General features: G+C 38.5%; 1 protein-coding gene across 1 annotated transcript in view; it reads left to right on the top strand.

The window, feature by feature from the left end:
• The window catches only part of GAD1 (glutamate decarboxylase 1), a 75,656-nt gene that overhangs the window by 4,291 nt on the left and 55,641 nt on the right, over window positions 1-15,724 (top strand). The window contains exon 4 of the mRNA XM_021668989.2: window positions 864-1,051. Within this exon, the coding sequence (XP_021524664.2) occupies window positions 869-1,051 (183 nt within the window). The 5' untranslated portion in view covers window positions 864-868. The remainder of the gene's footprint in view (window positions 1-863; window positions 1,052-15,724) is intronic.

Consider the following 15,724-nt stretch of genomic DNA (forward strand, 5'->3'; position numbering starts at 1 on the left):
AGAGTAGCTTATAGCCACCTTCCCATCAAAGAAGACATCTCAGAGACTTCCCAGGCACTCAGAATCATACAAGAAGGGGTGGGTGTAACAAGTTCAATTTCAAACTGTGAAAGACTTCCACAAAGCTGAAGGAGCCAGCAGGCTCACTCAGTAGTATTTCCCCAGGAGATGATTTAAACTTACTTTAATTGAAGTATATTTATTTTATATTAGTAAAAATAATGCAAGACATAATTAAGAATATGGACTCTGATTCAGCACAGTGGCTCACACCTGTAATCCCAGTACTTTAGGAGGCCAAGGTGGGTGGATCACAAGGTCAAGAGGTCAAGACCATCCTGGCCAACATGGTGAAACCCCATCCCTACTAAAAATACAAAAATTAGCTGGACGTGGTGGCACATGCCTGTAGTCCCAGCTAATCTAGAGGCTGAGGCATGAGAATTGCTTAAACCCAGGAGGTGGAGGTTGCAGTGAGCCGAGATCATGCCACTGCACTCTAGCCTGGTGACAGAGCGAGACTCCGTCTCAAAAAAAAAAAAAAAAAAAATATGGACTCTAGGGCCAGACTGACTCACAGATCTACCACTTAGCTGTGTGAAGTTGAAGTTGGCCAGTATATTTAACCTCTCTGTCCCTCAGTTTCCTCACCTATAAATGGGAATAAAAATAATATATACCTCATTGATATTGAGAGATTTAAATTGAGTTAAAATATGTAGTGTTCCAAATACAAGTTTGTTATGATAATTATGTTACTTTTATGAATATATCAGTTTAATGAATGGTAATAGGATCTGGCAAAATTTGATTTGCAAACTTTCCAGTGTTTTTTTGACTAAATTAGGTATATTCCCTTTTAGGTGAAATGAGCAAAGATGCAGTCATTGCAAAGCAGGAGAAAAATAATGAATATTCCCTTCAGGATATTGATGATAAGTTGTCAGAATCAGCAGAGGATGATGGTGAAGACGATACCAGTGATGAAGATAATGATGAAGATAGTAACCCTAAAAAGAATACTCAGGCCCCACTAGAGTTAATGGAAGAAGTAAGTTTTACCTGTGCGTGTAATTTAAGAAACTTAAAAATACTGAAATAACTAAAGATCGAAGATTTAAAATCACTACTGTGAGAGCTAAAAAAGTGGCTCTCCTGGAGGCAGAACACAGGATGTTGGTTACCAGAGGGTGGACGGGAAGAAGCTGGAGATAGAAGTCAGCTAAGGGGTACAAAAGTACAGTTAGATGGAAGGAATAAATTATAGTATTCAGTAGTATAGTAGGGAAATTATAGTTAACAGTAGTTTATTGTATGCTTTATAATAACCAGAAGAGAAAATTTGTAATATTCCCAACACAAAGAACAGATAAATGTTTGAGATGATGGATAATCCAATTACCTTGATTTGATCATTACCCATTGTATGCAAGTATCAAACATGTACCCCTAAAATGTATACAATATTATATATCAATTAAAAAAATTTTTTTAATTAATAATAAGATCCTTGTCCACACATAGATGCTTGCCTGGCTACTCATCTCTCTTACTACTTTCACCAGGTTAGAGGTAAAAGAACATTTTGGAAGGACATGCAGTATTTTTGGTAAGGCTGAGGCAGGAGTAAGGAAGTTTTGGTATAAAACTTTTCAAGGACTGCTTTAAGGAAAGCTTTCTATATACCAGCACTATGCTAGTTGCTGGGTATATAGAAATAAATAAGAAAAGGTGTGGTGGCTCATGGCTATAATCCCAGCACTTTGGGAGATCAAGGCAAGTGGATCACTTGAGGTCAGGAGTTCAAGACCAGCCTGACCAACATGGAGAAACCCATCTCTACTAAAAATACAAAAAATTACCCAGGCACGGTGGTGCATGCCTGTAATCCCAGCTACTCGGGAAGCTGAGGCAGGAGAATCACTTGGACCCAGGAGGCAGAGGTTGTGGTGAGCAGAGATTGCCCCATTGCACTCCAGCCTGGGCAATAAGGGTGAAATTCCATCTCTAAATAAATAAATAAATAAATAAGAGAGACATGTCTTTCCCCTTGATAACAGGCAGATATATAAATAATTACAATAAGATTAAATGCATGCTAGTAATAAAAATATTAAGTTTTCTGGGAACAGGGAGGATTAAGGGACTAATTGAGAAAAGGAGGAGGAGCAAGGAATAAGAGGAGGATTTTTAGAGGAAGAGACACTAATAGAATCTTAGAAACTTGAAGGAAGAGGCAAGTATAGGAATTCATCTGTTAAAACGAGAAGGCATTGCCGGCATCAGAAAAGGCACATATGAAGGCACTGAAGCCTGAAACATCACACTCAAAAAGTATACATATGGATTTACTGACGATTCTATGGAGAACAAAACAATTTTACCTCACTTGTTGTGATATCACACTCTACCTTTAATTATTATTATACAACTTCATGTATGTTGTATAATAGGACACTAATTTCTTTCCCATCCTTTGTATTATTTTGTCATACATTTACTTCTATTAATACATATGTTATAAGCCCCTTAATACATTATTATTTTAAATGGTTAATTCTCTTTTAAAGAGATTTTAAAATCTCTTTTAAAATGTCTTTTTTATCTACCCACATATATTCGATTTCTGGTGTTCTTCGTAGCTTTGTGTAGATCCGAATTTCTACCTGACACCATTTTCCCTTTACCCAAAAAGCTTCCTTTAGTATTTCTTATAATGCAGTTCTACTGGCAATAAATTCTCTCTGCTTTTCTTTTGTCTGAAAAGGTCTTAATTTCACTTTCATTTAAAACAAATATTTAGCTAGAGAATTCTAGATTGCCAAGTTTTTTTTAGTGCTTTGAACGGTTGCTTCATTGTCTCATAGCTAGTATAGTTTCAGAAGATATACCTGCTGTTCTTAGATATTTAATTATAAAAGTAATCCATTAATTCATTTTCATGTAAAAATTCAGATAATATGAGATTGCTTACTTTCATATCTTATGTTGTATAGTGCATAAGATCTTCTCACAGTGTGTCCCTTTTTAGTTGCTCCAACTTTATTTATTTATTTATTTAGAGACAGAGTCTCACTGTGTTGCCCAGGCTGGAGTGCCATGGTGCAATCTCGGCTCACTGCAACCTCCGCCTTCCAGGTTCAAGCGATTCTCCTGCCTTAGCCTCCCAAGTAGCTGGAATTACAGGCACATGCCACCAAGCCCAGCTGATTTTTTTTTTTTTTTTTTTTTGAGACGGAGTTTCGCTCTCGTTACCCAGGCTGGAGTGCAATGGCGCGATCTTGGCTCACCGCAACCTCCACCTCCTGGATTCAGGCAATTCTCCTGCCTCAGTCTCTTGAGTAGCTGGGATTACAGGCATGTGCCACCATGCCCAGCTAATTTTTTGTATTTTTAATAGAGACAGGGTTTCACCGTGTTGACCAGGATGGTCTCGATCTCTTGACCTCGTGATCCACCCACCTCGGCCTCCCAAAGTGCTGGGATTACAAGTGTGAGCCACCGCGCCCGGCTTAATTTTTGTATTTTTAGTAGAGACAGTGTTTCACCATGTTGGTCAGACTAGTCTCGAACTCCTGACCTTGTGATCTGCCTGCCTCAGCCTCCCAAAGTGCTGGGATTACAGGCATGAGCCACCGTGCCCGGCATACATACATACTTCTGACTGAAACATTTGAAATTAGTTGTAGACACCATGAAACTTCACCCATAAATACTCGAGCATGGATCTTCAAAGTTCATTCTTTAGTGTAACACTATATCCTTATCACAACTAAGAAAATTAGTAATAATTCTGTAATATCATATACTATTCCACCAAATTTAATTTCCAAATTTATCTTTAAAATGACTTTTCTAGCTGGATTTTTTTTTTCCAGTCAGATTTCATCAGTGTTTATGTTGTTTGGTTAGCTGTTAAGCATGTCTTTATTTTGAATGTCACAAGTAATTTTTTAAACCTGTCTTCAGCTTAATTTTGGAGTGTTAGATAATTCACAAGGGCTTTGGCAAAACATTCATTGCAAGAATTTCTTAATTTTACTGGCTTTTGAACTGTTAAGGAAATATATTTTTTGTTAACAAAAACAACAAATAGGTCAATACAAGGGAGTCTGAAATTGATTCCATACTTGTTTTTCTGAGGCTAGTATTATTAATATAATGCTTCATTAAATAGACTACATACTAGATGATATTAAGAAATTCCTAAATGTTTATGTATGATAGTAATATTTTAATTGGGTTTTATATTAATGTGAAATGAGATGATATCTATAAACTGCTTTAAAGTAATCCAGACAGAGGTGAGGAAAGAGTGTGTGGTGATAATGATAGAACCCAAATTTCGAAGCTGAGAATTGGCAACTTGGGTTTCTTTTACTATTCTCTGTACTTTTTTGTATATTTAAATTTTTCATAATAGATATTAAAAATATAAAAATAGCTGCATATTTTACTGATCACATTCTCTATGATCAATTAAACTAGGCATTAATAACAAAAATAACAATAACAAATTAAAACCACTTAAAACTAAAAAAAATTCTACATGGCATGAATGTAAAAGAAAAATAAAAATTGAACTTAAGCTGGGCACAGTGGTTCACACCTGTAATGCCAGCACTTTGGGAGGCTGAGGCAGGACAATCACTTGAGGTCAGGAGTTTAAGACCAGTCTGGCCAACACAGTGAAACCCCATCTCGACTAAAAATACAAACAATTAGCCAAGTATGGTGGCACATGCCTGTAATCCCAGCTACTCAGGAGGTGGAGGCAGAAGAATTGCTTGAAACCGGGAGGCGGAGGTTGCAGTGAGCCAAGATCGCACCACTGCACTCCAGTCTGTGTAACACAGCAAGTCTCCATCTCAAAAAAAACAAAAAAAATCCTTAAAAGTTATTTGGAAAATATCGATCACCACAACACTAAATATTAAAATTTTGAAAAGAGCTGATGATGATGATAATGATGATGATTCAAGGAAGAATGGCAATAAATGAACTAAGCATTAATGCCAGAAACTAGAAAAATAAACATAAAACAAGAAAAGAATTAAAGAAACTTTAATTCAAACTAAAAATTAAATTAATGTGTCAAGAGCTGGATATTAGAGAAAAAGGATGACATAGATATAAACTACTAGGTAACATAATTAAAATGGAAGAAAACCACAGATAGAAATGAAAATGAAAATGTCTTAACCTAGATAAGAATAGATTTTGAAAATGTAAGAATTCTATTACATGAGTTGAACATACCATGTTAATTAGTATGTGAATGAGAATTTTGATGAAGTTAATGACTTACAGAAAAATATCTGGAAGAGTTATATTTACATTAGAAAAAAAAATTTTTTTAACCCATGGGAGAAACCGAGAAAACTGGTAGAGAACTACATCTGAAAACAGTACCTAGGTATTTATCAAATATCTAGAAGTGTATGGAAAGGCTCTCATACATTATTCTATGCCTCTATCTCTTACAGAATAAAACTCATATACCTGCATGTGGTTCAGAATATGTCACACACAAGCGAGAACAATCATCAAAGTATAGGGGTTTGTGTGTGTGTGTGTGTGTGTGTTTTTTGATGGAAGCAGTCTAGATAGTAATAGAAGATTAGTAAATTGTAGCCTAAGTAAGTAAAAAATATGTAAGAATATTTCATGCCATGGGGAGACGATGATCACAATCTGGTTTATTTTTTTTAAGTTACTAAATAATCTTAAATGTCATAAATACATTTGTGTTCATTTGTGGAAAATAGTACTTGAAAGAATATACATGTAGATGTTAAAAATAAATGTGTTTATTTTTCATAGATGGTAGAAATGTAAGTGCTTCTTAATTGGGGACAGAATGTGTTTATTTAGCTTTTAAATTTTCTACATAAAATATTGTTTTGTAACAAGAAAAGTATAATAAAAATAATAAAAGCAAATTGGATGCTGTAAGAGCAATACTGGAAAATATCAAATATACGTATTGTATGTCTGCATTTTTTCACCTGTCATATGATTATGGACTAAATTACAAGTGAAACCTGTTATCTGAACCAAAGGAATATTAAAGTGATTAATGTCTTCACTATCTGTGCCAGTTCAATCAAATTGTTCAGTAGTACATACACAGTCTGGCTGAAGGGAAGCAGAGGTATCATCCTTACCGCATGTGGCTTTGCCATCAGAGGTCCTTCAATATCTGTGATTAATTGATTGGTTATAGACTGACTCCTGAAGAAACATATGGAAATGTTAAAAGCAAAATAATTACTAATGGAAGATTTTCTAGTGAATTTAGAGTTGACAATTTTTAAATTCACTTATTTGAAGAATTTAATGTTTTTCAGTTCCTGAGAGCAAAAACGGCCAGAGAGTACTATCTGGCAAAAATATTATGTCAGATGAGTAAGTACAAAATACTTTCATATTTTCTAATCTTCTCTTTGTTTTCAAAAATGAATTCCATAATATGTAAGATGGCGTGATTATCATAAGTTTAGTGAATTCCCCGATCGTATCTCAGTGATTCCTTGATAGTAAACTAGGTTTATTGGTATAAGGACTAATTCAGACTTCTAGAGTACATTCTAGTGGAATAAATTAATGTAAACTAACATTGACTAATTAGCACCACTGGAAAATAAGTCAAAAATTTCACCCTCATGATGATGGGTTAGTAACTTTATACCTTTAGTTTCAGAGAAGTGTCAGGTGGTACAGCACTCAAACCTTAACTGAACATGCATTTACCCCACAAACATTGAGTGCCTACAAGTGCCAGCCGCAATTCCAGGCACTGGAAATATAGTAGTCACTCAGACAGATGACAATCACACATTTGTATCTAGTGTTGGAAAGACAATAAACAGATGAATAGTGTGTCATGAATGATAGGTGCCATGGTGAGAAATAAAGTAAGGAAGAAGGAATAGAAGGTACTGGAGGAAGGCAAAGCAATTTTAAATAGGATGGCCCAGGGAGGCCTCAATGAAAGACTTGAGGAATAGCCACGTGAATATCTGGAGGAAGAGTGTGCTGGGGAGGGTGAATGGCAAATGCGCCATGACAGGAGTGTGCCTGAAAGGAATAGCAAGGAGGACAGTGTACCTGGAGCAGAATGAGCAGGGGGAAGTGTGATAGGAAATGAAGTCAGAGACGTCATGGGCAGGGGGTTGTCAGATTGCATAGGATCTTTTCTTGATATAAAGATCTTCCTGTTTCCTCCGAGGTAGGAAAACCACTGGAGGCTTTTGAGGAGAGCAATGATAATGATCCACCTTATTTCTCTTTCTGTCTTTGGTTTTTAGTGGCTTGACTTGATGTTCAAAATAGTTGCGGGTTTTTGTTGCAGTTATACTGTTTGGGGCATTTGCTGAGTTTCTTAACTCTCTGGGTTGATGTTTCCATCAGCTTTGAAAATTTCTTGGCCATTGCCTTTTAAAATACCACTTCTACCCCATTCTCTCTCTTCTGTTCCTGGTATCCAATTACACATAAATTTGACTTTTTTTCATGGTGTCCCATGTGTATCTTATACTCAGCTATGGTAGGGTTTCTTTCTTTCTTTCTTTCTTTCTTTCTTTCTTTCTTTCTTTCTTTCTTTCTTTCCTTCTTTCTTCCTTTCTTCCTTCCTTCCTTCCTTTCTTCCTTTCTTTCTTTCTTTCCTCCTTTCCTCCTTTCTTTCTTTCTTTCTTTCTTTCTTGAGACAGCTCTGTCACCCACGCTGGAGTGCAGTGGGACGATCTCAGCTCACTGCAACCTTTGCCTCTTGAGATCAATTGATTACTGTGCCTCAGCCTCGCAAGTAGCTGAGATTACAGGCATGTGCCACCATGCCTAGCTAATTTTTATATTTTTAGTGGAGACGGGGTTTCCCCATGTTGAACTGGTTGCCTGTCGAACACAGTCTCGAACTCGACCTCAAGTGACCTGCCCACCTCAGCCTCCCAAAGTGCTGGGATTACAAGTGTGAGCCACCGTGCCCAGCCTCCCAATTATCTCTTACTTTTAGCCAGAGGAAGAGCACACTTGATGTTTCAGTGCCCCCTTGGGGCCACCAAGATATTGAGCAGGAGTCACAACATTAAATGGATGATGCGGAATTATGAATACTCCTCAAGGCTGATAGGAAGCAGTAGAGAGGGACCTGTGGAGCGAGATGTAAAAAAGTGAATAAAATAGTCTAGACAACTCTGTAACTAAGGGTAGAAATCTTTCTGGCCTCTAGTGTTTTGGTAACATACTAACAGCTTAGAAAAGTCTATTGGTGAGTTCCAAAAGAAAGGTGACACCGTCACATAAAGGATCAGCAGAAAGGAATAAATAGTGCTGAAAACAGTGGGTCCAATGAAGGTGGAGAACATTGTTAAGCAGGCGATGACCAGGGTGTAGACTACAGTAAAAGCTGTCAAGATGAAGAGAAAGAAGTAACATCACTTTCCCCTATTGGAAAGATGTAAAAAAAAAAAAAAATGGCATCTCTACCATGGAAGAAGTTGCATTAAAAAATAAAAATAAAAACTTCCTTTGTGTTCTGATAAGACCTTTAGTAAAGGATGTCATATAGACGGGTGGATGACATGTGATGAGGGATTAACAGACCTCTAGGCACACAGTCTTCTCATTAGCAAAGTCTCCATATTTGGCAGGATTTGTACCTTCTTTGGCAAATGATTATGTTCATGAAACACTTTGGCTACTGGCCTATGAGGGAAGCCATACTGAGGTGATAGAGATTGCATTCTATGGATAGGAGGTAGAAAATAAAATGAGGGCCAGGAGTGGTGGCTCATGCCTGTAATCCCAGCACTTTGGGAGGCTGAGGTGGGCAGGTCACTTGAGGTCAGGAGTTCAAGACCAGCCTGGGCAACATGGTGAAACCCCATCTCAATTAAAAATACAAAACCTAGCCAGGCATGGTGGCACATGCCTGTAGTCCCAGCTACTCAGGAGGCTGAGGCAGGAGAATCTCTTGAACCTGAGAGGCGGAGGCTGCAATGAGCCGAGATTGTGCAACTGCACTCCGGTCTGGGTGACAGAGCGAGACCGTGTCTCAGAAAAAAAAAATGAGGATCATTTCTCTTCCAAAGCACCAAATATAAGTGCAGCATTTTCTATATTTGCACTGAGATATACCTGTAGTATAATTGTTAGTGTTTATCACTTTGTGCATTTCACTTGCTCTGAGTGACAGTTCAATTTCATTCTAAGGATCCTGTTTGCTGAAACACTGAACCTTAATAACACACATTCTGTTGTCCATTTTCAGTCCTAATCTATGAACCAGAAAATCCTGAGGCCAAGGAGTTTTTCACACTTATTGAAAAAAAGTTGCTGATAGGTAATTTTAAAAACTGAAATTCCTTGTTTCTTATAGAACTATAAGCAGTCACTCTTTAAAGACCCATTATCCCAGGAGATTGTGGATACATCTTTAGGAAGTGGTTAAGAAAAGGCTACATGGCTGTCTTAAGTGGTTTAGTGAAACAGCTTGTCCTCTGTGGATGGTCACAGTGACCCCCTTCTTTCTGTGGGATAGAACTGCCCAAGCAACACAGGCTCCCTAGGCACCAGGCAACAGGTACTGACAAGCAGAACAGGCAAACACAGCCATGTGTTAAAGGAGTTACCCACAATTCCAAGGGAAGCCAAAGCCTCTAAATTGCCCTGTCTCACTTCCTTTCAATGGATGATTTTACTGTTGTCAATGAAACTCTGTGATAGAAAGAATTCTATGAAATTATTCAATAGAAATTCATTAACAATAGTAAAGTTATTTTTATAGACCTATGTTTTAAATTAATTTTAAATCAAAAATACCTGTATGCCAGTAAAAATACGTTTGTTCTTTGTACTACCACTTTGACCCTATGTGCAGTTAGCCAAGTCCAACTCAGTTCTTACGTTGCAAATGTATGTATTTCTTGGTAGAAGGAGGGGCAGGGAGAATTATTTTTCAGAGCGAAATATTGAGAAATACTTTAATCCTCTTCCTTTTTGTGGCAGAGAAAACTCAGAATTGTGAGAAAGACAGTGAAGATAGTGATGAAGACAGCAGCAGTGAGAGTGTACAAGGAGAAAGTGATGAGCTGAGTGACAGGAGCTCTGATAAGGGTGAAGATGGATTATGAGTGTTGCTGCGATACTTAAAGCTTCATGTATTTTCATTAATGTATGTCATGCAAATATAAAGACGAGAGTGGCATTTTAGTCTAATTATTCCTTATTTGGTACAGAGTTTCTTTTAAGTTACCTTTATTCTTAGCTTAAGACTCTTCCTAATATTTAGGTCTTAGCTCAATATATGAGTTACTCAAAAGGGGAAAATAGTTGAAAACACTTACACAGCACTGTGTGCCAGGTACTATTCAAACTGCTCTACACACATTATATAATCCAATAACCCCATTAACTACTGTTATTATGCCCATTCTACAGATGAGAAAACTGAGGCACAGAGAGGGTGATAATTTGCCCAGTGTCATACACCTATTTGTTTGTAGAGCCTGTATTTATGCATGGACATTATTGCCCTAGAATTCATGCATTTAGTCCCCTATAAATTACCACCATTTCATCATTCATCATATGTTTGTTTGTTTGTTTGTTTAGATATGGGGTCTTGCCACATTGACCAGGCTGGTCTCGAACTCCTGGCTGCAAGCAGTCCTTCCATCTTGGCCTCCCAAAGTTCTGGGATTACAGGCACAAGCCACTGTGCCCAGCCCATTCATCGTATGTTCTTTACAGCATGTATCACTGTCTGAAATGCTTGTTTAATTGTTCATTTCATCTTCTCCCTACCTGCCAGAGATTCTAACACCCATAAAGCAGGACTTTGTTGTTTTCCTCATAATAACCCTAGCAACTGGACAGGTGCCTGGCAAATAATAGGGCATATATACTGAACAAATAAAGTGAAAGTTAATGGAAATATGTATATTCTTTCATAAAACATTTACAAGACTTACACTTCTTATATATCAATCTATGTTATTTTGCTGATTCTGTAGTCCTTGATGAATTTCTGCCACCTTCAAATTAGGTTGTAAGGTAACTGTCTTAGTCTGTTTCACTGTAAGAGAATACCTGAGGCTTGGTAATTTATAAAGAGAAGAGGTTTGTTTAGCTTACAGTTCTGCAGGCTGGGAAGTTGAATATTGGGCAGTTGAATCTGGTAAGGGCCTCATGCTGTTTCCACTCATGGCAGAAAGTAGAAGAGGAACAGGCAAGTGCAAAGAGATAACACAGCAAGAGAGGAAGGAAGAGAAGCCAAGGAATCCAGGCTCTTAACAAGCCACTCTCATGGACACTAATCCATTCCTATGAGAGCAAGACCTCATTCACCCTCCGCCCCCAAATCAACCTACACATGAGGGATTCAACTCACCTGCCTGACCCAAACACCTCCCACCTCCCAACTTCACCACATATTGGAGATCAAATTTCAGCATGAGTTTTTGTCTGTTTGTTTGTTTGTTTTGGTTTTGTGGTGTTGTTGAGACAGGGTCTTGCTCCATCACCCAGGCTGGGGTGTAGTGGTGTGATCATGGCTCACTGCAGCCTTGAACTCCTGGGCTCAAGTGATCCTCCTGCCTCGGACTCCTGAGTAACTAAGACTACAGCCACATGCTATAACCACACCTAGCTAATATTTTTTGAAACAATTTTTGTAGAGACAGAGTCTTGTTATGTTGCCCAGGCTGGTCTCGAATTCCTGGCCCCAAGCGATTCTTCCACATGGGCTTCCCAAAATGCTGAGATTATAAGTGTGAGCCACTGCACCCAGCCCAACATGAGTTTTGAAGGGGTCAACTCACATATAGACCAAAGCAGTAACTGAGGTAAAAGAAAAATATTTCTAAGTAAGTTGTTTAGGAATGTGCCAATTTGATTTGAGGGGAAGCATTTTGGATTTTTATCTTATGTTACTGCAGTGTCACAGCATATCCAAAATGCTTGCAACACTGTTTATTCATTAGGCATTTTGTGGCCTGCTAACATTCAGAGGAAGAAAATCTGCAGCACCAATTCATAGGGATGACCAAAAGAAATGAAGATGGATATGTGTGATCCTCTAGTCACCCTTCCTTAAACTGCAGTAAACTCTCAGGACTTCATGCATAAATAACCAAATAGCATCAGAGGTCTGGCTGACACTGATCTCAGGAATTACCTGTTCTTTTCATTTTCATTTGGGTTTAATATTCATTCCACCATAGGAAAACCACCATAAGTCAATCTGATGATGCTTACCTGATTATGGAGAACCCTCCATAACAAGTTCATAGTATACCCTAAAACTGACATTGAAGACTAAATAAGTTACAATGACATTTTAGTTTTCTTTTAAAGGAACAGGGAAGCTTTGAGGAAGAAACTCTGAATAAAAAGCTATGATATCACAAGCCATGTTATAGCTAAATCTAAGAATTTATGAGGTTTGTTCATTCAGGGTCATCAGTATCCCCATCCATACTCTTCATTCTATTTGCACTCATTAATCAATGAAACGGTAAGGTGACCTGGCAATAGGCATGTGTGTCTGTATGTACTAATAATAACTAAAAAGATGCAAAGTATTTTTTACACTATTTAACCTACTTGCTTCTCATAGTCATCTGAAGAACATGCCGTAATCCCCATCAATTACACAAATGGAATTTGATGTGATTGAGGAAGCTAAGGTTAATCATTGACTAGAATGTTGGAATTCAGATGAGGAAACTGAAACTTAGAGATGCTTGGTTATGCCCCCATATGAGAGATTTTGTGAACCTTGACCCAGTGTTCTTTGCTGCCTCACACAGAGCTAACCTCTAGGAACTATTTAATAGTCTGCCAATGAGTTATGTCTGTGTGGACAGTTCAGTTTCAGACCTGTGTCTTCTTTTTTTTTTTTTTTTTGAGAAGGAGTCTCACTCTGTTACCAGGCTGGAGTGCAGTGGCACAATCTCAGCTCACTGCATCCTCTGCTCCCGAGTTCAAGAGATTCTCCTGCCTCAGCCTCCTAAGTAGCTGGGACTACAGGTGCGTGCCACCACGTGCTGCTAATTTATTTATTTATTTATTTATTTTGTATTTTTAGTATAGACAGGGTTTCACCACGTTAGCCAGGATGGTCTCAATCTGACCTTGTGATCTGCCCTCCTTGGTCTCCCAAAGTGCTGGAATTACAGGCATGAGCCATGACGCCCAGCCCAGACCTGTGCCTCCATTGTAATGATGTTAATGAACCCAAATATCCAACAATATGAGAATATATAAGAATGCCTACTCAATAGACTTGAGAGAGGAACCCACTGAAAAAGTTTCATGTATTTATACAATAAGTATTTACTGAAAGCCTTCTAGGTATTCTGTAGGGAACAAAACCCAGTCTCTGCTCTTAAACAGCACTGCTGTGAAATACAGGTTACAAACACTGCCATTGTGGGAGCATGTGGGAAGGCAGGAGGGACACTTAACCCAGTCTAGGCATCCAGGAAAAGCATTTGGAGGGAAGTGAAGTCTAAGCTAAGATTTAAGTGGGAATTAGCTAGAAGAGGTGGCTAGACAGGAGCTTGAGGAGGTAACACAACTTGCAAAGGCCCACAGACACAACCTGAGTCCAGAAAGTTAAACAGGTAAGGTTGGATTGTAAAATGAAAATGAACAAGTTAGAGTGGAGAAAGATAAAGCTACAGTGATAAAAGAACTGGGTGGTGGAGGGTCTTAGAAACCATGTTAGAGTTTGAACTTTATCTTAGAGTAATGGAGGCATTGAGTGATTTTAAGGAAAATAGTTGTATTTTAGAAAGAGCATTCTGGTAGCCAGGTAGAAAATATGTCTTCTTAAACTGCACATCACCATCCACTGGTCAGTTTTGAAATCATTGCAGTAAATCACAAATAGCTGGGGTTTTACAAAATCAAACACATAGAAAATTTCAGCATGTACTGCAAAAGAGTATGGCAAGTATTGTTTTATGAAACTTTTGTTTCAGGAGTGTGTGCGTTCCCTAGATCTTGATGTGAAATATATTTCTTCCTATGGATCCGAATGAAAAATAAAATTCGAAAGTATAGAAAACAGACTAGAGTTGAATACAGACTCTAGCAGTTCAAAGTTGTAACCTGAAAAGAGACAGTAGCAGGAAGATGGAATTGAATGGAGGGGTTACTCTAGAGGTAGAAAGAATTGGCAGAAATTGGTGATAAAGTAAATGTGGTAAAGAGGTAGAGGCGAAGGATGACTCTTAGTGGGAGAATAATGTATATGGTGATGCCAGCCCCTAAAGAGAAGAACACAGGAAAGCAGCTTTGCTGAAGAAGAGGGAGGTTCACTTGCACAAGCTGACTATGGAAAATGTATTCGTTTCCTACTGCTGCTATAAAAAGTGACCACAAACTTTGTGGCTTAAAACAACACAAGTTTATTATCTTACAATTCCGGAAGTTCTAAGTCCAAAATGGGACTCACTGGGTCAAAAGCAAGGTGTCAGCAAGGCTGCATTCCTCCTAGAGGCTCTAGGAGAGAATCCATTTCCTTGCCTTTTCCAGCTTCCAGAGCCCACCCATATTCCTTGGTTCATGGCCCCATTTCTCCACCTTCAAAGCCAGAAATGTCTGACCAAGTCTCTCAGGCTGCCATCTCTCTGTTCTCTCTCCTGCCTTTTTCTTTCGCTTTTAAGGACGCTTGTGATTACACTGGGTCCATCTGGGTAATCCAAGATAGTCTCCCTATCTTAAAGTCAGCTGATCAGCAAGGTTAACGCCATCTGCAACCTCAATACCCCATTTCTATGTAACCTAACACATTTGCAGTTTCTGGGTTTTAAGATGTAGACATCTTGGGAGTTAGAGGAGTGCATTATTCTACCTAATTCAGGAAGTATTGGGTAAGTGTTAACTAGTTTTCATGGTATGAAGCTTAAAAAAGGCACTTGGGCTGGAAATATACCTTTATTCGGAGTCATCAATTAGAGATAGTAGTCAAAACAACAGAGTGGAGGACCCATGGACAGAGTGTAGTTGAAATAGAAGAGGCCTAGGGATAGAATTATAGTGATCACCAACATTTAAGTGGCAGTCCATGAAAGAGAAGTGCACGTAATAGACTGAGATCAAAAACCAAGAGGAAAGTGGGGAAAGCAAATGTGGTGGACAGTTTCCTACTCAGCAACTATCCTTTTCCCTTTCTTTGCAAAGAGAGCCCTGATTCTCTTCAGATGTTCACTCCCCACATAATAGCCTTGAGACTCAGCCAACCAGTGCCTGGGCATTTCTCTGGTGACTGTTATGTCCCAGAGATGGACATGTGACCTACTTGTCCTAAAAAGATTGAGGACTTTATTTCATGATTGGGAGGAGATAGATGTTCCTCTATTCTTCTGGTTAAGAACCAGGAAGCATGCTGCCCTAGCTACTGCTGGCATCATCTCATGATCATGAGAGAAGCTAATCTTAGCTGATGCTGTGGATGGAAGAACAAAAAGAACCTAGGTCCCTGATAATGCTCAGCTGCTGAATCGACAGCCCTGGGAGCCAGCCCTCTGAGTTTATGTTATGAGATAAACTTTCCTATTGTTCAAGCCAGTTGGATCAAAGTTTCTTTAATCTGCTGCCAAAAGCCTCCTAACTGATATTGAGCAGCACCACAGAAACCCAGAAAAAGAGTTTCAAGGAGGCTGCCAAAACCTGCTTTGCCAAAAGTTGCAGAGAAGACAAGTAACATAAGAAC

This window comes from Aotus nancymaae, unplaced genomic scaffold (genome assembly GCF_030222135.1).
Source record: "Aotus nancymaae isolate 86718 unplaced genomic scaffold, 86718_ANA_hifiasm-v0.15.2.pri h1tg000008l, whole genome shotgun sequence".
NCBI lineage: Eukaryota > Metazoa > Chordata > Mammalia > Primates > Aotidae > Aotus > Aotus nancymaae.